Here is a 27505-nt window from a genome sequence, read left to right as displayed (position 1 = left end):
GGGGTTTGGTGAGGTGCAGCCTATTCAGGGACTGCGACTGGGGAGTTTGAGGCCAGAGACTCCAGAGGCACAGTGGGCAGGTACCGAGCTTGCAGAGGGGCTGGGCTAGGGATGGTCCTGGGGCAGAGTGAGGGGAAGAGAGTCAGAGGGTCTCATGGACCCGTGGGTGGGAGCTTGGTAAGGCTCCGAAGCCACCGGGCTCAGGGACCTCAGGGGAAGGGCTCAAGTACTCTGCCAAGGGGCCAGCGGAGGCGGCGGGCGGACTCAACAGGCCCAGAAGAGGCAAAGCCCCCGCATCAGGGTCTCTGAGAAAGAAGGCAACAGGTCCTGGACAGCTGGAACGCGAGGGAAGAGCAGGAGTAGGGGGCTCTCTCGTCAGGCAGGTGCGCTGGGCTCCGGAGACGGCTCCCACGGGGACTGGAGCTCCGTGCGAGGGGGCGGGATGCGCCGGGGGAGGCCCAGGGACATGGAAGTGGGGCGGCACAGGGGTAGCAGGGTCCCATCTCGGTCCGGAAGGGTCGAGGCTTCCGGCCAGCCCGCGGCCCCCACCCTCCCCGCGGAGGAGGCAGAGGTGTCTGCGCCGTGAGTCAGGCTCTGGCTGCAGCCGGCCGGCCGGCCTGGCGCTGCGGAGCGGCGCGGGCAGCGGGGGAGGCAGAGGCGCCGCCGAGTCCCGCGCCATCCCCGCCCCCAAGGTTGGGCGGTTGGGACGCGGATCCGCGGACAGACAACGGCCGGGGAGGGCAGAAGGACGCGCGCACTGAGGCGCAGGGGTCCGGCCCGCCCGCCGCGGAGTCGCCAGTAGGTGAGGACGCGCCGTCCGGGCGCCTGCGGCAAAGCGGGGTCGGGCGGGGGTCGCGGAGCCTGGCTCAGACCCCCACGCGCTCGGTGCGCCGGGGGGCGCGGCGCCAGTGCCAGCGCCTTTGAAGTGTTCATTTGGTAGAGTGTCATTGTGCTTGTGTGTGGCGCGCTTGGGTTCTCCAGCACTGCTTTCGGCTGAGCTGGGGGCTGGGGGCGATGCGCGCGAGTTTGGAGCCCCACACCTGTGCTTATCCTCCGGCGACTGCCGGGGCCTGTGTCGCGGTGTGTGTGCGTGTCACTGTGGCTGTTGTTTACCCGGTTGTCTCAGCGGGAGTGTGCCGGACTGGAGAGCCCGGCCGGTGGTGCTGGGTTTGTGGCAGATTATCTGCCTGGGTCTGTAGGCAGGTGCTTCCCCGGCTCTGCTCAGTTCTCCAGTTAGTGACTAGGGCAGTGTCATTGTAGGTCCGCTGCCAAGCCGGGTGCTCTGTGTATTGCAACAGCATGTCAGAGTGTTGTTGGGTGTGCACTGGGGGTCTGTGTGTGCCGGTGGGTGAATGTGTGTGTGCAGATGGCAAGGATGGAAAGCCGGATGTGTCTGCCAAGGCTGCTGCGAAGGGCTTTGGCGTTAGCAGTGGCGGGGCGGGCGGGGGAGGCGGGTGGCAGGCTAGCAGCTGGCTGCCTGGGTGGGGATTTCCATCTCCACTGGGGCTGTTTATGGGGCTGCAGGGGAGATGTTGCAGGGCTCCAGGGTGGGTGCTACTCCACCAGCAGGGCCCAGCTCATTCCTACTCTCTTCCTCCCTGCAGGCCCAGGGCCCCGGCCAGTGCCCAGCCCTGCTGGGAGCCCCGGCCAGCACCACGGACGGCACCCAGGAAGCCCGAGTCCCCCTGGACGGGGCCTTCTGGATTCCGAGGCCCCCCGTAGGTTCGCCCAAGGGCTGCTTTGCCTGTGTGTCCAAGCCCCCTGCCTTGCAGGCTCCAGCGGCCCCTGCCACTGAGCCCTCAGCCTCACCCCCCATGGCACCCACTCTGTTCCCCATGGAGTCCAAGAGCAGCAAGACAGACAGTGTGCGGGTGGCTGGGGGCCCCCAGGCCTGCAAGCACCTGGCCGAGAAGAAGACCATGACGAACCCCACGACCGTCATCGAGGTCTACCCAGACACCACCGAGGTGAACGACTACTACCTGTGGTCCATCTTCAACTTCGTCTACCTCAACTTCTGCTGCCTGGGCTTCATCGCCTTGGCCTACTCCCTCAAAGTGAGCCCCCGCGGTGGCAGGGCGGAAAGGAGGGGTGGGGGCGGGCTGGACAGGACCTGACTGCATTGCTCTGGCCCTCCCTCTGCTGTGGTAGAGCAGGTGCAGCTGGGGCCCAGAGGGACCTGGGGTCCTGGGATGGGGCCTTGGCCAGGCATCCTGGGCAGCAAGGGGCTATCCCTTCCTTTCCTGAGCTGAGAGAGCTTCTGACAGGGACTTGGGTCCCGGGACCCTTCTCTGCACAGCCAGCTGAGCCCAGCCAGGGGGCATAGGGACCCAGAGAATTCACCCTGGCCAGCAGCCATCCCAAGGTCAAAAGGGATGGAGCCCTCATGGAGCTGAAGAGGGTTTGCAACCCTGCACCTTTTGAGAGAGGAGGGGTGACCTCGGGGACCCTGGCATGCCTTCTGTCATCAGGGAACCTGAGGCCAGGCACTGGTGCACACCCCACTGTGTACTTGGTTGGAAGTCAATGCCTGGTGGCTAGGGCAGCTCAGGGAAAGAACAGGAAAGCAGGTCCCATAGACCCCATCACCCTGGGCCCAGAGTGGGCATGAGTTCCAGAGCCCCTTGGCTCTGAGAGGAACTGGTTGGGAGCAAAGAAGACTGTGAGGCCACGGGACCCACCCCCGCGGGCAGAGGGAGAGGAAGGACTGCGCCTGTAGGGGACTGTCACCAGTGCACTTTGGGTGGGGTGACCCCTCTACCCCCTGTAGGGACTGAGTAGCCCTGGGCTGTGCAGGGAGGTGGGGACTCAGGCGTCCCCACACCCTGCCACTCCAGGAAGAAGGACCTGGCTCGCATTGGGCCAGATCATCCCTTTCCCGAGCCCAGACTTGAATGGCCATAGCCAGAGGCATTCCACTGATTACAGCTGCCCAGCCAGGTGGGGTGGCAGGAGGCCCGGGAGCAGCAGGGCTGTGGGGAGAGGAGAGCTAGGGCAAGGCCGACCTGGGAGCAGGGACGCCCGGACAGCTCTGCCTCTAATCGTCTTTGAGCCAAGAGCCCCACCCTGTGCGTACCACACGCCTGGCCGCCTCCTCCTGACTCATCCACAGCACCACCATCTCCCGTCATGTGCACTCCATCGTCATGCCTGTGGACCTAGCCCCGGGCACCACCACGTGGGACCCGTGCACGTGAGTGTGCATGTCAAGTGTGCGTGCAACGTGTGTGTGTGTGTGTGTGTGTGTGGTGTGTGAGTGTGAGGGTTTTTTTGGGGGGATTTTTTTTTTGGTACTGGAGATTAAACCCAGGGGTGCTCTACCACTGAGCTGTTTCCCCAGCCCTTTTTATTTTTTTAATTTTTATCTTGAGACAGGGCCTCATTAAATTGCCCAGGCTGGCCTTGAACTTGCAGTCCTCCTGCCTCAGCCTCCCGAGTCACTGGGATGATAGGAGTGCACCACCAGGCCAGCACGAGTGAGTTTATATGAGTGTGAGTGTGGACATGTGCGTGGGGGTGGGTGGGTGAGTGTAACTGCATGTATGTAAGTAGGCACATGCATATATTGTATGCCTGTGTATGCATGCATATGTGCATGGGTAGATGTGCAAATGTGTATGTGCCTGTGAGTTTGGGGTGTTAACTGCCTGTGAGTATGTAGATGTATGTGCATATGTGCGAGTGAATGCATGTATTTGTGCAAGCGAGTGTTAGTATTTGTTTGTATAAGAGTGTGTGTGCACATGTGCTGAGGAGGCAGCAAGGTCAGGGCCCTTGGGGGCTGGAGTGGCTGTCAGACCAGCCCAGCTCAGCTGCAGGCCAGTGCCTGGCAGAGGACAGGCGTGCTGGGGCAGCCGAGGCTGCAGCTGGTGAGGCTGGCCTCCCCCGTCCCTCTGGCTGTGCACTGCCGACAGGCTGGCGATACAGGCCTGGCTACTTGGGCTCCTGTCCGGAAGCTGTCCCCTCCTCCCCTTGGGCTCAGGCTGTGGCCGGCTGGCTGGCCTGGGGCAGGTCCATCTGGTGCAGGTTGTAGGTAGGTCAGGCCTGTCTGTGCTGGGTCTGTGCTGCGGGGGGATGACATGAGCTCACTAGTTTGAAGAGGCAGAAAGGACTCCCCATTCTCTGGGGCTGCCCCCCAGGTGTACCCTGTGAAGGTGGAACAGTTCTGGGGCTCCCTGGGGGTGCACAGCACAAGCTGCCTCCTAGGGTGGGGCGGGACAGAGCTGTCCTGTCTGGCTCTGTGCCCAAGGGCTGGGGATGGTCCACCTGTCCTTCCAGTGGCAGGTCTCCTGAGCAGCTGCTGCTGCACATCAGGCTGACCATCGTGGGCATTTTCAAGGGCAGGGAATGGCCGTGGGGTCAGGAGGCCTTGGCTAAGACCCAGCTTGGGGGATCGGCGAGCTGTCTCTCTCCACTGAGCTTCTGTTCCCTCACCTGCTCACAGAACAGACGGAAAGAACCCTGTCTAGGCCAGCGCACTGGAGCAGGGGTGGGGGCTGGCAGGCAGCGGGTGTGGCAGGAGCTGTGTCCTGGCCTGCCTGTCTGTCCACCCAGCCCTCCAGCCACCACCGCCCTCCCACAGCGTCGGCAGCTCGGCCCCCTGCAGGCTGGGATGCAGCACAGAGAATGGGGCCTTATTTTGCTCAGCCTGGTGTCTGGGGAGGGACGAGATAGAAAAGATCAATTCTCCATTCATGCAGCCTCCATGTGCAGCCTCATAAAGACATGGCCACCCCCTGTTAGCTGGAGAGTGTCCAAACTTCTCTCAGTATTCAGCACCATGGTGACCCCCTTCCTGGCCTGCCCGACACTCCCTGCCCCCCTCATTCCCCGAGGGCAGTGACGTGCACACCTCGGCCTGGGAGCTTGGGTCTGTGTCTCCGGCAGAGCCTCCAGGACCCTGCTGTATCATACCCTCTACCAAGATGAGTCCCTTCGTCTTCATCCGGGTCCCAGGCAGGGCTGGCCAACACAGGGCCAGAGAATGTTGGTCGGATGGGTGGATGGACACGTGAGATGGAACTGGTGTCCCGACTCCTCAGACAGAAGAGGGTGACTTTGCTCTCTGCGGCCAGGTGGGGCCCGGGGCAGCAGACCTCTGGGAGGAGGCAGCACTTTCGCTGGCCTTGAAGGATGGACGGGTGGGGCATGGCACGTGGAGAGCCGAGTATGGACTAAGGCTGCATGGTGGAGCACTCAGTCAGCCAGGCCCCGCGCTCCGTGGGCTGCAGAAGACAATCCTGAGAGGCACCTGGAGCCACGTGGGGAAGGGGTTGGGGTCCGTCGTGGGGAAGACCGAAGACGAGGTGGCCAGTGCTGTGGCATCCCCAGCCACTGCCAAGACAGGGGAAAGGAAAGGCCCAGAGGACAGTGGGGGTCCTGGCACGGAGATCCACAGGAGGGTGTGCAGCCCAAACTCGGACAGGGACGGGGGGGGGGGGGCAGGAGCAGGCGACAGATAAAGCCAGGGAGTGGCAGCTGGGAGGCTTCCAGCAAGAGGGCAGTGGGAGGGCTGCCCTGGGTGAGTACTCACTGGGTGGCATGCTCACCTGCTGCTGCTCTGAACATCAACACCAGCATCCACCCCACTGTCTACCCAACCATCCACCTCCACCCTACCTACCACCCACCCACCCACCCTCCCCAACACACACCCTCTGTCCACCCAGCCCCCATCCTTCATCCATCCACCCACCCAACTACCCATCCTCTATCCACCTTCCACCCACCTGCCCTCCATCCACTTACCCATCTGTCCACCCACACACCCTCACACAGCCATGTGACACTTCAGTCAACAAAGGACAATATATCTGACAGTAGTTCCATTAAGATTGTGTCACCAAGGGATGTCCTGTCTTAGTTTGCATAAGTGCACCCCCTGACATCAACAAAATGGTGAAACCCCCTGGCGGGGCATTCCTCAGAACATACCCGTCACTAAGTCATGCATGACCGGCATCTGCGCACCCTCCTCCTCCCTCCAGCCATCTAGACCCGCATCTCTCCATCTGCACACAGCACTGGTGCTGCTTCCTCCCTCCCGCTCTCCTAGCCCGTCCCCACCAGCTCCTGCATCAACCTGCTGATCATCTCTAATGCCACTTGCTGAGGAACTCCCTGCTTCTCTCGCCAGCCTTTCCCTCCGTCATCCGTCATCCGCAGTTTCATTCACCCTTGCACCTGCTGTCCCCCCCACACTCACCCATTCTTTCCTTAGGAATCCATGTCTGCATTGGCCCAAGTCCGCGCCTCCCACCCGACCTCCCTGCTTCCCCCTCTCGTTGCTGAACACCTCACGTCAACCTACCGAGTCATGCATCTGCATCCAGCACATCTGCCTCAGACCTGTTCATGTCTCCACTCTGTGATCTTTCTCAATCTGCCCTTCCTCCCTCCTCCAGTTATTTACACACCAGTAATCATCCCTCCCACCACCACCTCCTTATCCCCCACACACTACCCAAGAGCTCATGTGGCTCTGATTCAGAGCATGTTTGAGCCCTGACCACACCTCTGAGTAGCCGTGAGACCTTAAATCACCAACCACCTTTATGCTTAAATCTCTTCCTTTTACAGATGAGGACGGACATACCTCTAAGTGCTGTTGAGAAGAGTTGACACACGAAACACAGCCAGCCAGGGCTGGGCCTAGCCTGGGTCTCCACTTAGTATTACTCTTGTTTCGTCTGCCCTTCCTTCTCCTCTGTTCCTACCTCGGTCACCCCATCCTGCCCCAGTAGGACTCCGCCCAGGCGCCCCCATCAATCCTCCAGCTTCCTCCAGACACCCATCCTTCCCCAGCTGCTGGACGCCCAGCCACCTCCCTCCTCACCCCGCCTCTGCCCGTCCAGCCACCCCATCCCACCACTTCCTGACCCACATGTTGAAGCAAACATGCTTCTTCCCAACTTCCCCCTTCCCGTTCTCCCCACTGCACGGCTCCTACTCCAACCACGTGACCCCTTTCCTGCTCTCTCACCCATTAGCTCTTCTCCCCTACTTTACCCACCGACACCCCCGACCTGTCAGTCCCTCCAGGTGACCATCTGCCCGCCATCCACCTCTCCACGTCTCCTCTCCCCCTTTCCCTCTGCCCATTGGCCCTCCCGCAGGTTCCTCTGCCATGAGTCCCTCTCTCCACACAGCACCCAGCTGAAACCCTGGCGCCTCACCCACTCCAACCCCACTTCTTCCATCTCGTTATCTCCGCCCCTATCCCAGGTCTGCCATCTCCTCCTCTGGGCTCCTCCTCTCCTGTGCATACCTGGGTTCGCCTCAGTGCACACGCTTACCCCCTTCCTTCACTCCCAACGCCACGCTGTCCTCCTCCCCTCCTCCCCTGCACCCTCCCTGTGACATCTCATCTCAGCCATTCACTCAGACTCCCTGCATCTTCCCACCACTTCTTCATTACTATGCTCACGGTAAATCAGCAGTGACGAGAAACCCAGAGTTCCTGACCTTGGAGCAGACCTTTTGGCAGGGAAGCCAGACAATTATGAAACACTTACGCATGTCAAGTGGTGATGTCAGCAAGAAAACATGAACCAGCCATGGCCGAGGCGACGGGCAGGGGCCGACGCTGCGTAGAGGGTGGGCAAAGCAGTCCTCCTGGTGGGTGATACTTGAGTGTAGGCAGGAAATGATTCACACAGCAGCCTAAAGTGCACCCGAGGAAGAGTGCACCCCGGAGAGGGGCCGCCACGCAGAGCCCTGGGCAGTAGGGCTGGGCTGGGGTGGGCCGTGGGCAGGAGACCAGAGGGCAGCCAGGGCCCCGGCCACCTAGCCTTGCAAACCACACTTACTAGGAGTGAAATGGAACTCTGAGAACAGGAAACAAAGGTCCATGTGACCTGGCTCACATATAGGAGGGTGACTCGGGCCACTGTGTGAAGAGCCCATGAGGACACAGGCAGGAGAGGAGGACCAGGTGGAGACTGTCCTAAGAGTCTGGTTGGACCACATGGTGGGCACAGGAAGCTAAGACCTAGGCCTTCGAGGACACTTGTCCCTGGGTGTCCTGGGAAGGTAAGGCCCAGGTCTCCACATGGGTACCAAGACCTGAAGGTGCTATAACCTCAGTGTTTGCGTAGGACCTAGGCACATCACCCCCTACTCTCCTGTCTGCACAAGTTGACTCCCTGGAAGTGCTGTGTGAACAGTGGTTATGCGGGAAGTCCAATGCTGGGTCTTCTTTAGAGCAAGCTTCACACCTAGATCTTATTTTTCTGTTCATTGCCTGTCCGCTTGTCTGTGAATGTTAACTCCACTGGAAAGATTTGCTCTGTGCCTTGTTGTATACCCAGGTTGTGTGGAAATTGCAGAGAGGAGGCTAAAGTCAAGGCTGATGGATTGAATGAGAGAGTGAATCTGCCCCAATCTACCATTCTTAGGCATAAAATATGAATCTTAAATCATACACTCCACCTTCCATTAATCCACCTGACATTTCCTTCCAAAATGCAAACAAATCTATTCACCAACTATCCTTCCATCCAACACACCTACCATGTACCTCTCCCGATGATACAGCTCACACCACTGAATCCTGAGTGCACATGTCCCTCCATCCACCATGCCTACCTGTGCACCTGTCCTGATGATGCAGCTCACACCACTGCATCCCCAGTGCACCTGTCCCTCCATGCACCATGCCTACCTGTGCACCTGTCCTGATGATGCAGCTCACACCATTGCTTCCCCAGTGCACCTGTCCCTCCATCCACCATGCCTACCTGTGCACCTGTCCTGATGATGCAGCTCACACCATTGCTTCCCCAGTGCACCTGTCCCTCCATCCACCATGCCTACCTGTGCACCTGTCCTGATGATGCAGCTCACACCATGCATCCCCAGTGCACCTGTCCCTCCATCCACAATGCCTACCTGTGCCCCTGTCCTGATGATGCAGATCACACCACTGCTTCCCCAGTGCACCTGTCACTCCATCCACCAGGCCTACCCGTGCCCCTGTCCTGATGATGCAGCTCACACCATTGCTTCCCCAGTGCACCTGTCCCTCCATCCACCATGCCTACCTGTGCACCTGTCCTGATGATGCAGCTCACACCACGCATCCCCAGTGCACCTGTCCCTCCATCCACAATGCCTACCTGTGCCCCTGTCCTGATGATGCAGCTCACACCATTGCTTCCCCAGTGCACCGTCACTCCATCCACCATGCCTACCTGTGCCCCTGTCCTGATGATGCAGCTCACACCACTGCATCCCCAGTGCACCTGTCCCTCCATGCACCATGCCTACCTGTGCACCTGTCCTGATGATGCAGCTCACACCACTGCATCCCCAGTGCACCTGTCCCTCCATCAACCATGCCTACCTGTGCACCTGTCCTGATGATGCAGCTCACACCATTGCTTCCTGAGTGCACCTGTCCCTCCATCCACCATGCCTACCTGTGCACCTGTCCTGATGATGCAGCTCACACCATGCATCCCCAGTGCACCTGTCCCTCCATCCACAATGCCTACCTGTGCCCCTGTCCTGATGATGCAGCTCACACCACTGCTTCCCCAGTGCACCTGTCACTCCATCCACCATGGCTACCTGTGCCCCTGTCCTGATGATGCAGCTCACACCATTGCTTCCCCAGTGCACCTGTCCCTCCATCCACCATGCCTACCTGTGCACCTGTCCTGATGATGCAGCTCACACCACGCATCCCCAGTGCACCTGTCCCTCCATCCACAATGCCTACCTGTGCCCCTGTCCTGATGATGCAGCTCACACCATTGCTTCCCCAGTTCACCTGTCACTCCATCCACCATGCCTACCTGTGCCCCTGTCCTGATGATGCAGCTCACACCACTGCATCCCCAGTTCACCTGTCACTCCATCCACCATGCCTACCTGTGCCCCTGTCCTGATGATGTAGCTCACACCACTGCTTCCCCAGTGCACCTGTCCCTCCATCCACCATGCCTACCTATGCACCTGTTCTGATGATGAAGCTAATACCACTGCATCTCCAGTGCAAATGACACTCCGTCTACCATGCCTACCTGTCCACCTGTCAAGATGATGCAGCTCACACCACTGCATCCCCAGTGCACCTGACACTCCATGCACCATGCCTACCTGTGCACCTGTCCTGATGTTGCAGCTCAAACCACTGCATCCCCAGTGCACCTGTCCCTTCATCCACCATGCCTACCTGTCCACCTGTCCTGATGATGCAGCTCACACCACTGCTTCCCCAGTGCACCTGTCCCTCCATCCACCATGCCTACCTGTCCACCTGTCCTGATGATGCAGCTCACACCACTGCTTCCCCAGTGCACCTGTCCCTCCATCCACCATGCCTACCCGTCCACCTGTCCTGATGATGCAGCTCACACCACTGCTTCCCCAGTGCACCTGTCCCTCCATCCACCATGCCTACCTGTCCACCTGTCCTGATGATGCAGCTCACACCACTGCTTCCCTAGTGCACCTGACACTCCATCCACCATGCCTACCTATGCACCTGTTCTGATGATGAAACTAACACCACTGCATCTCCAGTGCAAATGACACTCCATCCACCATGCCTACCTGTGCACCTGTCAAGATGATGAGCTCACACCACTGCATCCCCAGTGCACCTGACCCTCCATCCTACATGCCTACCTGTCCACCTCTCCTGATGGTACAGCTCACACCATTGCTTCCTGAGTGCACCTGTTTCTCCATCCACCTTGCCTTTCTGTGCACCTGTCCTGATGATGCAGATCACACCACTGTGTCTCCAGTGCACCTGTCCCTCCATCCACCATGCCTACCTGTGCCCCTGTCCTGATGATGCAGCTCACACCACTGCTTCCCCAGTGCACCTGTCCCTCCATCCACCATGCCTACCTGTGTACCTGTCCTGATGATGCAGCTCACACCACTGCATCCCCAGTGCACCTGTCCCTCCATCCACCATGCCTACCTGTCCACCTCTCCTGATGGTACAGCTCACACCATTGCTTCCTGAGTGCACCTGTCCCTCCATCCACCATGCCTACCTGTGCACCTGTTCTGATGATGCAGCTCACACCACTGCATCCCCAGTGCACCTGTCCCTCCATCCACTATGCCTACCTGTGCACCTTTCTTGATGATGCAGCTCACACCACTGCGTCTCTAGTGCACCTGTCCCTCCAACTGCCATGCCTACCTGTGCCCCTGTCCTGATGATGCAGCTCACACCACTGCATCCCCAGTGCACCTGTCCCTCCATCCTACATGCCTACCTGTGCCCCTGTCCTGATGATGCAGCTCACACCATTGCTTCCCCAGTGCACCGTCACTCCATCCACCATGCCTACCTGTGCCCCTGTCCTGATGATGCAGCTCACACCACTGCATCCCCAGTGCATCTGTCCCTCTATGAACCATGCTGCCTGTGCCCCTGTGCTGATGATGCAGCTCACACCACTGCATTCCCAGTGCACCTGTACCTCCATCTATCATGCCTACCTGTGCACCTGTCCTGATGATGAAACACCACTGCATCCCCAATGCACTTGATTCTCCATCCACCCTGTGGCCTGTGCACCTGTCCTGATGATGCAGCTCACACCACTGTGTCCCCAGTGCATCTGTCCCTCTGTCCACCATGCCTAACTGAGCATCTGTCCTGATGATGCAACTCACACCACTGCATCCCCAGTGCACCTGTCCCTTCATCCACCATGCCTACCTGTGGACCTGTCCCGATGATGCAGCTCACACCACTGCTTCCCCAGTGCACCTGTCCCTCCATCCACCATGCCTACCTGTCCACCTGTCCTGATGATGCAGCTCACACCACTGCATCCCCAGTGCACCTGTCCCTCCATCCACCATGCCTACCCGTCCACCTGTCCTGATGATGCAGCTCACACCACTGCTTCCCCAGTGCACCTGTCCCTCCATCCACCATGCCTACCTGTCCACCTGTCCTGATGATGCAGCTCACACCACTGCTTCCCTAGTGCACCTGTCCCTCCATCCACCATGCCTACCTGTCCACCTGTCCTGATGATGCAGCTCACACCACTGCATCCCCAGTGCACCTGTACCTCCATCTATCATGCCTACCTGTGCACCTGTCCTGATGATGAAACACCACTGCATCCCCAATGCACTTGACTCTCCATCCACCCTGTGGCCTGTGCACCTGTCCTGATGATGCAGCTCACACCACTGCGTCTCCAGTGCACCTGTCCCTCCAACTGCCATGCCTACCTGTGCCCCTGTCCTGATGATGCAGCTCATACCACTGCATCCCCAGTGCACATGTCCCTCCATCCCCATGCCTAACTATGCACCTGTCCTGATAATGCAGCTCACACCATTGCTTCCTGAGTGCACCTGTTTCTCCATCCACCTTGCCTTTCTGTGCACCTGTGCTGATGATGCAGCTCACACCACTGCTTCCCCAGTGCACCTGTCCCTCCATCCACCATGCCTACCTGTGCCCCTGTCCTGATGATGCAGCTCACACCACTGCATCCCCAGTGCATCTGTCCCTCTATGCACCATGCTGACTGTACCACTGTCCTGATGATGTAGCTGACACCACTGCATCCCCAGTGCACCTGCCCCTCCATCCACCATGCTACCTGTGCACCTTTCTGATGATGTAGCTCACACCACTGCATCCCCAGGGCACCTGTCCCTCCATCCACCATGCCTACCTGTGCACCTGTTCTGATGATGCAGCTCACACCACTGCTTCCCCAGTGCACCTGTCCCTCCATCCACCATGCCTACCTGTCCACCTGTCTTGATGATGCAGCTCACACCATTGCTTCCCCAGTGCACCTGTCCCTCCATCCACCATGCCTACCTGTGTACCTGTCCTGATGATGCAGCTCACACCACTGCTTCCCCAGTGCACCTGTCCCTCCATCCACCATGCCTACCTGTCCACCTGTCTTGATGATGCAGCTCACACCACTGCTTCCCCAGTGCACCTGTCCCTCCATCCACCATGCCTACCTGTGCCCCTGTCCTGATGATGCAGCTCACACCACTGCATCCCCAGTGCATCTGTCCCTCTATGCACCATGCTGACTGTACCACTGTCCTGATGATGTAGCTGACACCACTGCATCCCCAGTGCACCTGCCCCTCCATCCACCATGCTATCTGTGCACCTTTCTGATGATACAGCTCACACCACTGAATCCCGAGTGCACATGTCCCTCCATCCACCATGCCTACCTGTCCACCTGTCTTGATGATGCAGCTCACACCATTGCTTCCCCAGTGCACCTGTCCCTCCATCCACCATGCCTACCTGTGCCCCTGTCCTGATGATGCAGCTCACACCACTGCATCCCACTTCAGCAGCTGGCCACCTATGCCCCATCATCCTCGTCTGGATCTCTCCACCTGTTCTGTTCACCCAGCATGCATTTGTGTGTTGTGTGCCCATCTCTTCCACCCTGTAGATGTGAATTTGCAAAGGCACCTATGTCTGCTCATTCCTTCACATCCCTATGCCCATCCATGCACTTTCACCCCTGTGGCTTATATTATCCAACCCGGCCTGTCTGTCCCACCCATCACTCTGCACTAGTGCCTGTGCTGGCCGCTGCCCAGCTGGTCTGTATTCCTGAATATACCAATCCCCCTCCTGCTTTCCTCACATTCATTCCTGTGCCCCCTGAGCCCCCTGCTCATACGTCTGCCTCATTCTCATCGAGTCTCTTGTCCCACACAGTGATACCCTTCACTTATCTCCTTAGGCACCAACCTGTCCACTGTCCTGCGTCCATTTGTCCACAGCCCACCCTCCCACTCCTCTGCTACAGCTATCTGTCCAGCACATATTCCTGCATGAAGTCCTCCATGCCTGTGTCCAGTATGTGTCTCCCTGGACCTCCTTCTCTCCCCCACCCCTTTCCTGTCTTCTAGTCACCGCCACGTCCCCTTTCCCCGAGTCCTTAGGGCCAGCCCTCTGCACCCACTCCGTGGCCCTTGGCCCCCGCCCTCGCCACTCCCCACCCTGTGGCTCACCCTCTCCATCACTCCCTTCCGCACTTCACGGACCTGAAACGGAGGCCGTGACCGGGACTGGTCCAGGAATGGAGAGCTTTGTCAACATACATGTGGCCCAGGGTCATCCGACATTGGTGATTTGGAGGATGCCAGGTGCTCCTCTCAGGGCGCTTCCCACCCGCTGATGGCCCTCTCTTCCTGAGCATCCTGCCTGGGCAGAGGCTGAGGTGGGGCGGTCAGGCTGCTAGGGGTGGTCTCTGCTGGCCACTCTGCCTGGAGGCCTTCTTTGCCTCCATTGGAGGCAGACATGGGACACTGCACACCCACTGCTCAGTGAGCGCCTCCACACCCCAGGGCAGGCTGAGGCTCCACGTTGCGGGCAGCGGGGCCTGGTAGGACCCCGGCCACACACGCGGCCAGCGAGCCCCACAGCGCCTTCACCCAGAGCTGCAGTCTAGAGCGTGAGGGGCCGTCTAGGCCACTGAGTGCAGTCATTCCTGTTCCTCCTGACAGCCTCCATCTGTCTAGAACAGGACCCTGCGGCTGGGTACAGGAGCGGCTGGTGGTGCTCGCTGGCCGTCTGCACGGCGGGAGACATCAGGGAGAAACGTGATTTCGCATCACAATTAAAGAACTAAATAGGCTAAGACTAGATCCAGAGGGAGATGAGCTAACTCTGGAGAAAATGATGCAAACTGCCTCTGAACCAAGCTTCTGGCAGAGAGCACCACCCACCGCCTGGTCCCTTAGCCTTCTGTTTTTTAAATTTTGCCTATTAATCACCCAGTTGGTGGGCTTCCTGGTGGCATGTGGTGCAGACCTACAAGCTCAGTTCCACGATTCCTCTCCCCGACATGCCCCTGTCCCTCGCTCTCCCATGGACCCCCGCTGTACCCTGGCGGGCTCCCTCTCCTTCCACACGCCTGGTCGCCCACTGTTCTCCCTCTGCTTCCACCGAGGACAGAAACATACTTTTATCTCTGAGGATAACTTATTCCTCTTAAAATCTTGGCCTCCAGTTCCATCCATGTTCCTGCACATGCCGTAATTTCCTCCTTCTCTGTGGCTGACTAAATCTCCACTGTGCACGTCCACCACATTTTCTTTATCCCCCCGTCCACTGAGGGACACCTGGGCTGGCTCCGTCGTCTGGCGGCTGGGAATGGTGCATGTGTCACTGTAGTGAGATGACTCTGACTCCCCAGGGTCAATACCAAGGCGTGGGGCAGCTGGGTCACACGGAGGGTCCCCGCCTGGTCTTTTGGGTGGTGGCAGTTTCCTGGTGTCACATCCTCACGGGCATTCATGGCTGCTTGGGTTCCTGACGGCTGCCATTCTGACCCGAGCGAGACGGGATCGCAGCGTGGTTTTCATGAATTCATGACTGTTTCCCTGAGTTGGCTGCCCATCTGGACTTCTCCTCTGGAGAGGTGTCTGCTCAGTTCATTTGCCCATTGACTGACTGGGTCAGGTGGCTCTTTCAAGGTGTTTGTTGGAGCTCTTTATTGAATCCTCGGTGGGAAGAGTCGGTGGCCAAGATTTTCTCCCCTGCTGGAGTTCCCTCTTCACCCGGTTATTTCTTCCTTTGCTGTGCAGAAGCTTTCTAATGTGGTCCACCACCAACGCCCCTCTCTCATTTCTGAGCTAGAGCGGTCCTATCCGGGAAGTCCTTGTTGGTGGCCGTGTGGTGAAGGGTCTGCCCGATTTTCTTTTCCTAGCAGTCACAAAGCGTGTGGTCTTGTACTCGGTCTTTGGTCAACGTGGAGTTGTCTTGCACCGTGTGAGGGATGAGGATCTAGCTGAGTCCTCTACCTGTGGACGGCCAGTTTTCCCTGTTGTTAAAGAGGACGTCTTGTCTCCAATGTATGTTTTTGGCACTTTTGTCTAGGATCAGGTAACTCTATCTGAATTGTTTTGAACGAAAATTGGCGCAGGACTGATCACTCACAGACCCGGGGTGAGGAGCAGGTGGACTGTCGGGGGCCTGACAAGGCTTCTCTGCCCAGAGAGGGACAGCAGCAGCCACAGGGAGAGCAGCGGCAGCTCCTCGAAGGTCACCTGTTAGAGGCGAGGACCACGGCCGGGCACTAGGGCGGGTTTAGTCCTGACTGACCCAGTGAGCATCCCCTGATCCTGGGGAAGGCAAGGAACAGAGACAGGCAGTTTTCCTACCTCTCAGTATGTCCCCATCTCAGGGGCCAGTAAGTCGTCTCCTCTCTGTCAATGAAAGAGCAGGGAGAGAGCAGCAGGTCTCGGGGCCGGGAGGCCGTATCCTGGGCGAGTTCATGGAGTGAGGGTCGGGGAAGGAAGGTGGCTGCAACTGTGCCCCTGGGTGCCCTGGGTGCCTCGTGTGCCCTCTTCTGCTCCCTTGGTCTACAGGCTGTCTTCTCACTTGAGGGTGGATCCTGTGATGCCTCCCACATGGCTCTTAGTTCTCAGGGCTGCTTGACCCATCCATCTCTTGTCTTTCATATGAACTCGAGGCTTTTTTTTTCCTAGTTCTGAGAAGAATGTGATTGGCGTTTGAGGAGGATTCCATTGAACCGGTGCGTTGGTTTTGGAACCAGGGCCGTTTTACCTGTGTTAATTCTGTCTGTCCGTGGACATGGGAGGTCTTTCCGTCTTCTGGGGTCTGCTTCAGTTTCCGTGTTCAGTGTCTGTGATGTTTTATGCAGGACTCTTTTACCGCTTTGGTTATGTTTATTCCTAAGCAGTTTTTAGAAGTTATTGTTGTAAATATCATTGTTTTCCTCATCTCTCTCAGTCATTCATCATTGGTGTATAGAAAGTTGTTGATTTTTGTAAGTTGATCACGTATTTTCTACTTTGCTGAGTTGATCAGCTCGAGAAGCCCTTCTGTGGAACTCTCGGGGTCTTCTAAGTATCAGTTCTTAACGTCTGCAAAGGGATACATGGACTTTTCCTTTCCTGTTTGTGTCCTTTTTATTTCTCTTACCTAATTGCTCTGACTCTGATTTCAAGTCCTATATTGAGCAGGAGTTGGGAGGTGGACAGCCTTGTCTTGTCCCTGGTGTTAGAGGAAATACTTCCAGGTTTCCCCCATTCAGTATGACACTGGCTTTAGATCTGCCAAATGCAGCATTCACGATGATGAGGTGAGTTCCTTCCAGCCCTAGTTTCTTCTGGGTTTTTATCACGAGGGCGACTGAATTCCGTCAGAGGCATCTTCAGCATTAATCTGGGTTTCGTGTGATTTTTGTCCTTGGTCCTGTTTCTGTGGTGCATCTTGGTTATCGATTGGCGTGTCTTGAACCATCCTTGCATTCCTAGAATGAAACCAACTTGAAATGGTGTGTCTTCTCTTGAGTGAGTTCTGAATTTGGCTTCCTGATATTTTATTTTTGCATTAATGTCCATCAAAAGTGTTGGTATGAAGTTGTTTTCCCTTGATATGTTCTTATCTGGTTCTGGTGTGAGTGTGACACTGGCTGTGTAGGATGAACTTGGAAGCGATCCTTCCCTTGCTAGTTCATGAACTAATTTGGGGAGTATTGGGGTAGTTCTTGAAGATCAATTCTTCTTCTTTCCCACTCCCTCTCCCCACCTGATCCCCACGGTCCACGCAATCCGCTCATGTCACCCACTTGCCTTTCCTTCCCCACTAACTCGCCTGTCTCCCCCTCACCTCCCGCCCCTTCCTTCCATTTTCTCGCTCCCTTCCTGGCTCCCTGCTCCCAGGGCTCAGGTCCACCCCTTCATCCTCTTTCCTTTCTCTTCTCTCTGTTCCTCCTCCCTCCTGCCTTCTCCATCCTGGAAGAAAAGTGGAGAGGACTGATCACACACAGACCCGGGGTGAGGAGCAGGTGGACTGTCGGGGGCCTGACAAGGCTTCTCTGCCCAGAGAGGGACAGCAGCAGCCACAGGGAGAGCAGCGGCAGCTCCCCGAAGGTCACCTGTTAGAGGCGAGGACCACGGCCGGGCACCAGGGCGGGTTTAGTCCTGACTGACCCAGTGAGCATCCCCTGATCCTGGGGAAGGCAAGGAACAGAGACAGGCAGTTTTCCTACCTCTCAGAGGGGAACAGGGAACCAGTAGGTCCCTTTATCTTCTCAAGGAGAGAACAGGGAGACCGGCACATCCCCACGGGCACGTCCCCACGGGCACGTCTCCAGTGCATAGGTCTCATCCCGGCCTGGTCTCTGTTCCTGGGGAGTAGTCAGCTGGGGTGGGGGAAGGAAGATGGCTGAATCACGGTAACTAACGCGTCCCATCCGCCTACACACAGGACAACCCGTCGCCAGCCGTGCTTCATCCTTCTGCCCATCTACACTCCCACAACCTCCCCCACAACCTCTCCCCACCGACTCTCCCCCCCCCCCCAGCCAGGCCCCAGTCGGCCAGTGCACCGGGAGCCGGGCCTTTCTTCCTGGGCAGCCCAGCTGACTACCGCAGAGACCTGTGCGCCTCCTCGGCAGCTCCCCCTCCTGCTCTTGCTCCCCCAGGCTTTGGTTCCTGCTTGCAGTGGCTCAGACCTGTCCATAAGGGACTTGGTAGGACAGGAGACGTGCTCACACCACCCTGGACCAAGGCAGCCTCTTGGCTCAGCTCTGCCCTCCGCCTTCCCGAGGGGTCCTGGGCTCCACTCTTCCCACTCTACGTCCCTCCCCAGAGGCCCTGGGCGGCTGCCTGTCCCCTGTGTAGGGCCCGCTCTCAGGCCTCCTGGTGGGACTCGGGACATGCACACGCCCAGCCTCCAGCCTGCTGCTCGGAGGCCACCCTCCTTTCACCTTAGATCACTTTGGACTCACCCCAAAGCAGAAGGAAACAAACGCTCCCGTTGCCCTGCATCCCCATGTCCCCATGTCCACGTGTCCCCTGCTGGCCATTCCCTCCTCTCTCAGGGCCGTTCACCCAGTGGGGAGCGGGGTGGGACGTGCCCTTGCAGAGCCCCAGTGTGGTCCCGAGGCAGGCCCCTGGGCCAGGCCCCCTCACCTGCTGCTGCAGCCCCTCCTCTGGCCCCTGTGCCGCTGCCCGGGGCCTTGACCTCACCCCCCTTCTGGCACCAGGTGCGGGACAAGAAGCTCGTCAACGACCTGAACGGGGCCGTGGAGGACGCCAAGACGGCCCGGCTCTTCAACATTGCCAGCTCGGCCCTGGCCGCCTCGGGCCTCGTCCTGGTCTTCATCTTCCTGCGGTACCCGCTCACCGACTACTGAGGCCCGCCTCCAGGGGCAGAGGGCTCCCGCGTGGCCCGAGGCAGTGCGCCAGCATCACGTGTCAGAAGCCAGTGCCTGAAGGAGCCAGCTCCGTCCTGGCCGCCTCGGCCTCCACCCCGCCTGTTTCTGGGGCTGGGCTTCCTCCCATGCCACCGCCCCGGCTTCCAGCAGCTGCCCTCTCTGCCGTCTTCCCTACCCAGGCTTCTGGGGCCCCTCCGACCCCACACCCAGCAAGAAGGGCTTTTGTGGGAGCTCCCAGATGGGGGCTGCCAGTATCTGGGACTCACTCCCCCCCGCCCTCCTCCTCCAAGTGTGGCCCTGCTCAGAGCTCTTGTATCCGTGAACTTTCAATAAAACACCTGCCCAGCTCCAGCCTGGCCTCTGTCCGTGCCCTGTGCAGGGCAGGGGACACGGGAGGCGCCCGAGCCACCTCAGGCACTGCCTGGGCCCAGCCTGGCCACAGCATGGTGATTTCAGGTCTGCTCTGGAACGCTGTTCTGCAGGGGTGCAAGGCAGGACCAGGGCTTTGATGGAGGGCACCCTAAATCCGAGTTCCCAGAGGTCAGGCAGCCAATGTGGGGGTACGGGAACCCCCAGGCTGGCTGAAAGAGAGCAAGGAAACCCCAAATCCTTCCAGGAGGAAGCACCCAGCTGTGACAGAGCCCTGCTGACCCCTGTACATCCCAAGGTGCTGGGGCCAGGCTGGCTCCTACACCTCACCTGTAACCACCTTATTCATGAAATGAGGTCAAGATCGGTGCCAGCCGGCAGCAGCACGCTGGTCCAGGAGGCAGAGAAGCCCGCCATGGGCTCTGTCCCCTGCAGGTGGAGGACAGTGGGCCAGGGAGTGACAGGAGGGGCCGTGCAGAGGAGCTCGGGTGCAGTGCCCACGTGTGAGGTCTGGCTGGCCGGGGAGGATGAGGAACACCCTGGCGGCTTGGCACAGGTTGGAAGGCCAGGGGAGGGCAGGGCAGGGAGAACACACACTTCCTCTGCTTCAGAGATCATGGTGTCTGCACTCTCTGCAGCACCCAGACCAGCCTGAGGGACCAGGGTGGACGGAGGCTGCGGGGAAGCTGAGGCTGGGCTGGGGCTAGCAGACAGCAGGAGAGGAGGGCTGGCATCTGCTCAGGGCAGGAGGGACTGGACAGGTAGACAGAGAAGAAGTGGACCTTGAGTGCAGAGAGCAGGCGGGTGGAGAGTGTGGGGTGTCAGCAGCCCCTGGGCAGGGGGACATGACATCTGGGCCAAGCACTTGAGGACAGGAGGAGGCAGAGGGGTCCAGGGACAGGGCTGCAGTGGATTCTGGACTCTGGCAGCAGGAATGTTGGGGAGACGTGGGGTGCCCCTCTCGGGAGCAGCAGTCTTGGTGTGTTAAACAGGCCCAGCCTGGGAACGGGCTTCCCAGTGAACCCGTCAGGCCCTGGCCCTTGGACACTGGCTCCGTGGACACTGGGCCTGGGGCTTGCCAGGGAAGCTCTGGGGCTTGGTGTCAAAGCCCGTGGCCCAGAGCAGGTTCGCCCTCAGGAGGCAGCGGTGGGCAGCACTGCGGGTGAGCAACTGACCAGAATCCCATGCAGCAGAGGCACAGGTGGACATGGGTCAGTCCCAGCAGGAGGTGGAAGGGCTGCTGTGAGGAGGACGGGGAGATGGACCTCTGAGCCCCAGGGCCGGGAGGTGGAGGCGGACGCAGTGGGGACAGTGGGACCCCGTTGTGCTGTTCCTGCCCGGGCGCTGCAGGGTGGGAGGGTGGCGAGGGGTGAGCGGGGCTTCTGCAGGCTGCATGGAGGGAAGCCGTGCCCCTGGGGATGGTGGGCCTGGGGGCATCTGGGGGCACCAGCAGGCGTGTGGCAGGGCTGGCTGGGGGCAGGGTCCTGGGTGGCCAGGTTCACTGGCTGAGGCAGTGTCCAGATGGCTTCCTGGTTACATGTGGGAGGGGACAGAGCAGGGGAAGGGTTTCCTTTAGCCTGTGCCAGTGCCACCGGCTGCCTGGCGGGTCCTGGCAGGATGCAGCTACGTTGAGGACGCCCTGGGCGGCCCTTCCCTGGGACCTGCGGGCCCAGCTGAGGCTCTCTGGGCTCATGTTGGAGGTGGGACAGTCACCTTCCAGCCAACAAGGCCTGCACACAGCATGGCACAGACGGCCTCGCTGCAGACGCCCCACTATCGGGACCGGGAGGGGCTGACCCGTCCCTCAGCAGTCGGGGCAGCAGGTCCCAGCTCCTGCCTCGGCCCTGGCTCCCAGGTCCATCCTGGCTCTCTGGCTCCCAGGACGTCCCAGCACCCCACCCCCGTCCCCGCAGGGCCCCACCCCGTTTTTCCTTGATTGTGCCCAGGGCCTGGCTCTCCTTCGATGGTCAGTAAACTCTTAGGAGTCAGAGAACGAATCTCCCTCCTGGGTCCCCTCCTGTCCTCCCTCCTGCCTCTATTTTTCTGCATATTTAGAGGCTCAGGCCACTTTCCCTGCCCTCCCTTCTGCCCTGTGCAGCCCTGGCCACTGCCCAGTGACCCCCCAGCCCACAGCCCAGGTCTAAAGGATCCAGACCAACCGCTGAGTGGGGAGAACATGGCTGTCCACCTGTGTGCCTACGTGTGTGCAACTGCATGCAGGCAGGAGCGCGTGTGCACACGTGTGAGCTGGCGTGTGTACACATGTGTACTGGGAAGGGGCACCAAGGCAGCCTGTCTTGCCTTGACCACGCTGGAGTGCTCAGTTCCCATGTGCTGGCCCATCCATGCCCACACCACGGGTGGCAGCCGTCACTCTTTCCAGACTCTGGAGCCTCAGGAACTTCCCGATCACGTGTTCTCGGTCACCCCACGCGGCCTCAGCCAGCAGGTCCATACTCTCCCATGTCCTCCTGGACCTGCTCCCCCAGAAAAGGGACTCTGGTTCAGGTGGGGGGCCACCAGGGATCGGCAGCTCTGTGACTAGGCCCTCTGAGGCAGCTCAGTCCCACTTGAGCTCAGAATGAAACTATTCTGTGACAGGAAAGTGGCAGGAGCCACCCACCAAGTCCACACCCACCTGCTGGACTGGAGGCTCTGGGGGCCGAGTGGCTTGCAGCTGGCCAACCACCCTGGGAGGCGGGAGGCTCAGCCAGCAGCAGAGTCTGGGATCCCCCACCTGGTGAGACCCAGCAGCCACGGCTCGCCCCGAGGCCTAGCCGCGTGTTGGCACCAGAGACACACCAAGGAAGCGCCTCTGGGGGCCAGAGAAAAACAGGCTCTGTCCAAAGCTCAGGGCTCAGAGGACTCCTCACCAGACGGATGGAACGCTGGTGACCGCAGGAGAGGAAACGCCCTTTCACCCAACACTGACACGCAAGGGGTCACGCGTGGGAAAGCACACGGGGGTCAGCTCAGCACGGACCCTGGGGCCGTGTGTGGCTGGGTCCCTTCACACTGGGGCTGTCAAACAGGCAGAACTGAGTGGCCCCCGCCCCGTGCCAGCGTCTCCAGGCGGCTGCTGGCTCACTGGTCCCCACGGGCTCACCCGTCCTGCGGTGGTCCATCCTGTGGACAGAGCACGCTTGCTCAGACGTTTGGTGGTCTCCATCGTGACATTCATAGCACCTGCTGGAGACCAGGGTTCTCCACAGCACCCAGGGCCCAACGTCCACTTCCCCAGGCACCACCACAGGTGTGGGGTGGACCGCCCAGCAGGGGAAGCCCACGCACTCCAAGGCCTGGGTGCACTGCGTCAGTGAAGCCCTGTCCCCGAGGCTCCTGGCCCTCCCCATCCAGCCCACACCTGTCCCGGTGGATGGCCCCGTGTGTCCGTGTGACTCTGTGTCCAGGCTCTCTCTCCAGGCTCTCAGCGGCATCGTCCTATCAACGGAGGCTTTCAACTGTGACACAGTCGCATTTGGTGACTGCTTTTCTGCAAGACTCGGAGGAGCCACGGCTCCGGCCACTCCTGGGCTTCCGGGGCCTGATTCCTCCCTTCCTGTCCCCTCCCGTCCCCCTCCTCTGTGGTGCTGGGGTGGGCCCCGCGCCTGAGGCCTGCTGGGTGACGGTGCTGCTGGCGGCCACCCACTCCTAGTCCTGTTTCTTGAGGCTGTGGGGTCACTTGAGCGTTTATTTCACAAAAGTCGAAACTGTTCTTCATGTGTGACGCGGCTGTCCTGACGCGCACCTACTGACACACAGTGTTTACCAACAGGATCGTTGGGAGTCAGAGTGCCAGGTGAGGCGTCTCACACCCTGGAGACGGCCGACAGCCGCACTGGGCTCTGGGCGAGGGATGTCCCTGAAGGAGATCATCCTTCTGTTCACTCACAGATGATTCCTGAGCGTCACGCAGCATGGCCCTGGGAAGGGAAGCGCGTGGCAGCAGCTGATGGATTTTATTGTGAACCAAAGACTCGTGGAGAAGAGTAGGGGCCTGGGGAGTGGGGCCGTGAAGGGACGGGAGGTAGCCCAGTTGGTGAAGACAGCGCAGCTCTCAGTGGGCTGCAGCTGGGACAGAGGGACAGCCTCCTGCTCTCTGCACCAAGAGGGTCTAGAAGCTGCCGCGTCCCCAAAGCAGCCAGCTCACCTGGATCTCATTGTCTCCGTTGCTGTAACCGAATACCCAGGACAGGGTAAGTTATAGAGAAATGAAGTTCACGTCTCCCGTTCTGGAGGACAGAGGCTGGAGGTCCAGGGACTGGGTCTGGTGAGCCCCTCTTGTCTTCCTGAGGCAGCTGGTGCCAGGACTGCGTCCCGCCTGGGACCCTAGTCCTCCCCAGAGTTGCTCTAGTGCGCACCCAGGCAAGGCTGCCCTCCCGGGTCTCCGGTGCTTGTGGACTCCGACGCCTGGTCTGTCCGGGGGCGAGCGTCTCAGAGGAGCAGGTGTCTGCACGGCGCCTTCCTTTAGAGCCAGCCCTTTGTTTTCCTGCACTTTGAAGATGTCCCTCCTCTGCCCTGTGGGTCCTCACCGCTGGTCTCCCGTGGTAGGTCAGGAAGCCTCAGCGTGAAGAGAGGTCGGTTTCCTGCCCTCAGAGGCTCTCCTGTCCCCTCTGCTTCGGTGGCCGTCCCCTTCTCTTCCTAGGCTCCCCGTTTGGCCCCCGCCTGTGCTTGCACCAAGCTACAGAGCCGCCAGCACCATGGCTCCGCGCAGGCCAGAGTCCCCCAGTCCCGCGGCTCCTCAGGAATCTCCTGCCTACCCTCCCTCTGATCCCCAACGTAATTTCGGAATTTAAAAAGCCTATTGAGATCTTGACTGGATCTGTGCATCCTCGTGGGGAGAACTGACATTTCTACACGTGGCTTTCCGATCTCAAAGGGTGCGGAAGCCCTATTTCTTAGAGTCCCTTTATCTCCCCCCAGAGCACCGCCTTCCCTGTGCGGCAGACACCTCTGTGTCTGGTGGATTCCTCTCCAGACGTCTGATTTTTATGCCCTCCTAAATGTCTCAGCCTGAAGTGGTTTCTTTTCCAAGTGTTTGTTCCTGACGTAAAGACTTGCGGCTGGCTTCCGAGGGGCGCGGCCCGCCCAGTGTCCTTTCCAAAGTCCCATCTCCCTTAACAGTCCCCTGCAGCCTGGTGAAGGTCTCCCCGGGAGCCCCGGGGGCAGCTGGTGCGGTCTTCTTCCTGCTGTGCACGCGCCCTCCTAGAAGGGCCTGGTGGCCACGTCCGTCCGGCAGCCGGGGGCTTCTCCTGTCTGTCTCAGGGAGGCAGCGTGTCCTGGTCCTGGCGGTAGCCTTCGTCCTCCGAGGACCTCTCTGGCATCCACACTACGTGACGCTGGCCTTTCTGCTACAATGTCATAAACGTGAGGGATCTTGCTGTGCAAGCGAGGCCTAAAAATACCAGAGCTGATGAGGAAGCAGATTTGGGGAGAGTCACATGAACTGGGAACTTTGCTGTTGGAAGGGACCCCAGCACAGACCACGCGCACGTTCCCCTGGCCCCGCCCGCAGCTCCCTCTCACCCTCAGCCCTGGCTCGGAGTCCTGCCTGCTGTCTGGTCAAGCAGGTCTTAGAGGTGCACACCCGGCAGGTGACCGGGTCCGGACACTGTGGCAGAGAGCGGACTTTGGTCCCCAGCTCAGGGGAGAGTGACTTACCAGCCTCTCTGTACCTTTGGCCATGGATTGCTGAGCAAGGGTCCTGGGGCCAGTGCTGGGAGATGCCACTGCTGCTTCTGGCTGTGTCTCCTCAGGTTCCCCGGGCCTGGGGGCAGCTCAGGAGCAGACACCTGCCTAGTGCTCACCAGGGCCTCCAGTCCACCCCAGGGCACAACAGAAAAAGGAAAAGCCTCTTCCACACCATTTTCATCTTCCTCCTCCCGAACGAGACAGGGAATTTGTCTTTGATCATGAAAATGCCTGCTTCAGTCTTTGGGGATCCCTCACAGGCGGGGGCAGCATGTCCACATGGGAGGTCCCCTGCCACCTGCCCTCCCCCTGCCACCTGCCCTCCCCTGCCACCTGCCCTCCCCCTGCCACTCTGGCCTCCTGTGCCACTCTGGCCTCCCCGGCCCTGGCTCGCAGGCCATCTGCCCCCTGGAGGTCATCCTGGCAGAGCGGCTCCCGAGTTGGTCGGGGTGAGCTGCCCGTCCCTGCAGCTGATCACACCCGTGGCTCCCTCCTGCTGGGCCCCCGCCCCGCTGGTCTAAGGTGCTGGCTCTGCCCAGCGGGTTCCAGGGCGCCTCTTTCTGCCGGGTCTGTCAGGTGCGAAGGAGAGTGAGGGGTGGGCAGTGCCCTCTGGGGTGCCCGCTGGGCGGGGCTCACGGGGCTGCCTGGCCTGGGAGGGGAGGGAGATGCGGGCCCAGTTCTGCATGGGAGGTCCACGCTGGCTCCGGTCCCTCTGGGAGTCCCTGCTGTCCCTTTATCTTATCTCCGGGCAGCAGTGAGCATCAGGCTCCCTGGGCCTGGCCCTTTCTTGTTTCCAGGTTCACGGGTCACACGGCCCTTTGGGTGACAAGTCGCCCTGGGGTGGTGGCACTTTGGGCTCCTGGAGCACACGCTCTGTGCAGCACCGTGCGCGACTCACTCTCCTCCACGTGCAGACGGGACGTGGGGCTGCTCGCTGTGGTCTCAGACAAACCTGCTGCTGCTCCTTCCGCTCGGCACGGGGGACGCAGCCCGAGGCTGGACGCAGCCCTGCCCTCTGCCCGGCACGTGTCAGGGACACTCCAGCTGAGGCTCCTCTTTGTTCCTCCAGGTTTTTTCCTGTGCCGCAGTTTTGTGTTTGATTGACACTGCGAGCGGGACAACTGTGACAGACGTGGGCTGTCGGAGCCGAGGATGGTGCAGACGGGGTCAAGGACTCCGTGACACCGCACCTCGGGCACCGACCACCTGGCCCAGGGCTGGGCCCCTGTGAGGTTTGTTTGTTGGATGGCCTTGGTGACCTGGCCGAGACGGAGCTCATCACCATTGTTCCCACGGCGCTGACGGGAAGCCCTGTCCTCCGGCTTCCCCTGGTGGCAGGGCTTCAGGAAAATGAGTTCCCGAGGGTCAGGGTCGCGGCTAGGCCAGCCTTTCCCTGTTGTTTCTGAGCGTTTCCTGCTCTGGACATGTTTGTGTGCATCGTGTCTGACCAGGCTCCTCTGAATCGCCGCCTTCAGAGTAAAAATGGCCAAACGTCACCATCTCGCAGGTGCAGCCTTCAACTCCACGGCAAACGAGACCTTCCCGTGTTCTTTTGTGCCTTTTTTCAACGGACGTTCCTACAGCCCCTCCCAACACCAAACCTGCACGTGCGTTCTAGTCAGCCCTCAGACCTGTACACAGCCCCTGGGGTGGACAGCGTTCCCTGCAGGATTCCAACCTTTCTAAATATCTCGGTACTTTTCATGGACCATCCTCTGCTCACGTGTCACAGTCCTTGAAAAGAAGAACTCACAGGGTCGGGCCTGGGCTTATCAGTTGTGCTGTTCCCATCTCCTGGACCTCTGCGCTTGCCATGGGGACAGGGATTCTCCAGCAGCTGGCTCTGAGCTCAACCCTGGAGCAGCTCAAGGCCAGGGGCTGCTGCCCGGTCTGGTCCTGCCCTGGGGTCTGCTCCCTGGGGCCCTGAGCAGCACACCAGCTCCCAGCACGTCTGAGACAGGAGGCAGGAGGAGGGCGGGGAACCGGGGCTGCAGGACAGGCCTGGACAGTCCCCGGGGCAAGATGGAGGCTCCACTGTCATTCACTGGAGAGTGCAGGGACGCAGGCACTCGGTGTAGGGGACTGTGCCCACACAGGGCCAAGTCACCCTCCCTGTAGCTCTGTATCCAAGCCCCATTGAAGGACAGTGGTGCTGAGGACGGAGCAAGGAACCGAGGGCTGAGTGGCCGGACTATGGGCTCCTCAGCAGCATCTCACAGAGGCACCCAACTCCCTCCCGGGACCGCAGACCGAGGACCTCACTGGGACAC

The 27505-nt window shown here is 59.8% G+C and overlaps 1 protein-coding gene across 4 annotated transcripts; it reads left to right on the top strand.

The window, feature by feature from the left end:
• Positions 1 to 1727: 1727 nt before the first annotated feature.
• On the top strand, positions 1728 to 19248 carry Ifitm10 (interferon induced transmembrane protein 10). 4 transcript variants are annotated; one of them, XM_077797838.1, is made up of 5 exons: positions 1728 to 2057; positions 3053 to 3193; positions 3376 to 3476; positions 17761 to 17790; positions 19005 to 19044. In XM_077797838.1, exons 1-4 carry the CDS (start codon positions 1815 to 1817, stop codon positions 17771 to 17773), a joined length of 498 nt encoding a protein of 165 aa, XP_077653964.1. In that variant the 5' UTR covers positions 1728 to 1814; the 3' UTR covers positions 17774 to 17790; positions 19005 to 19044. The 4 variants fall into 4 exon arrangements, with proteins under 4 accessions (XP_077653964.1, XP_026269412.2, XP_026269414.1 ...); XM_026413627.2 differs by lacking the exon at positions 17761 to 17790 and having other exon boundaries at positions 19005 to 19122; XM_026413629.2 differs by lacking the exons at positions 3376 to 3476; positions 17761 to 17790 and having other exon boundaries at positions 19005 to 19248.
• Positions 19249 to 27505: the final 8257 nt, after the last annotated feature.

Source organism: Urocitellus parryii, chromosome 4, assembly GCF_045843805.1.
Source record: "Urocitellus parryii isolate mUroPar1 chromosome 4, mUroPar1.hap1, whole genome shotgun sequence".
Taxonomy (NCBI): Eukaryota; Metazoa; Chordata; class Mammalia; order Rodentia; family Sciuridae; genus Urocitellus; species Urocitellus parryii.
The sequence above is the reverse complement of the archived record's forward strand: the minus strand, read 5'-3'. Positions and strand labels throughout refer to the sequence as shown.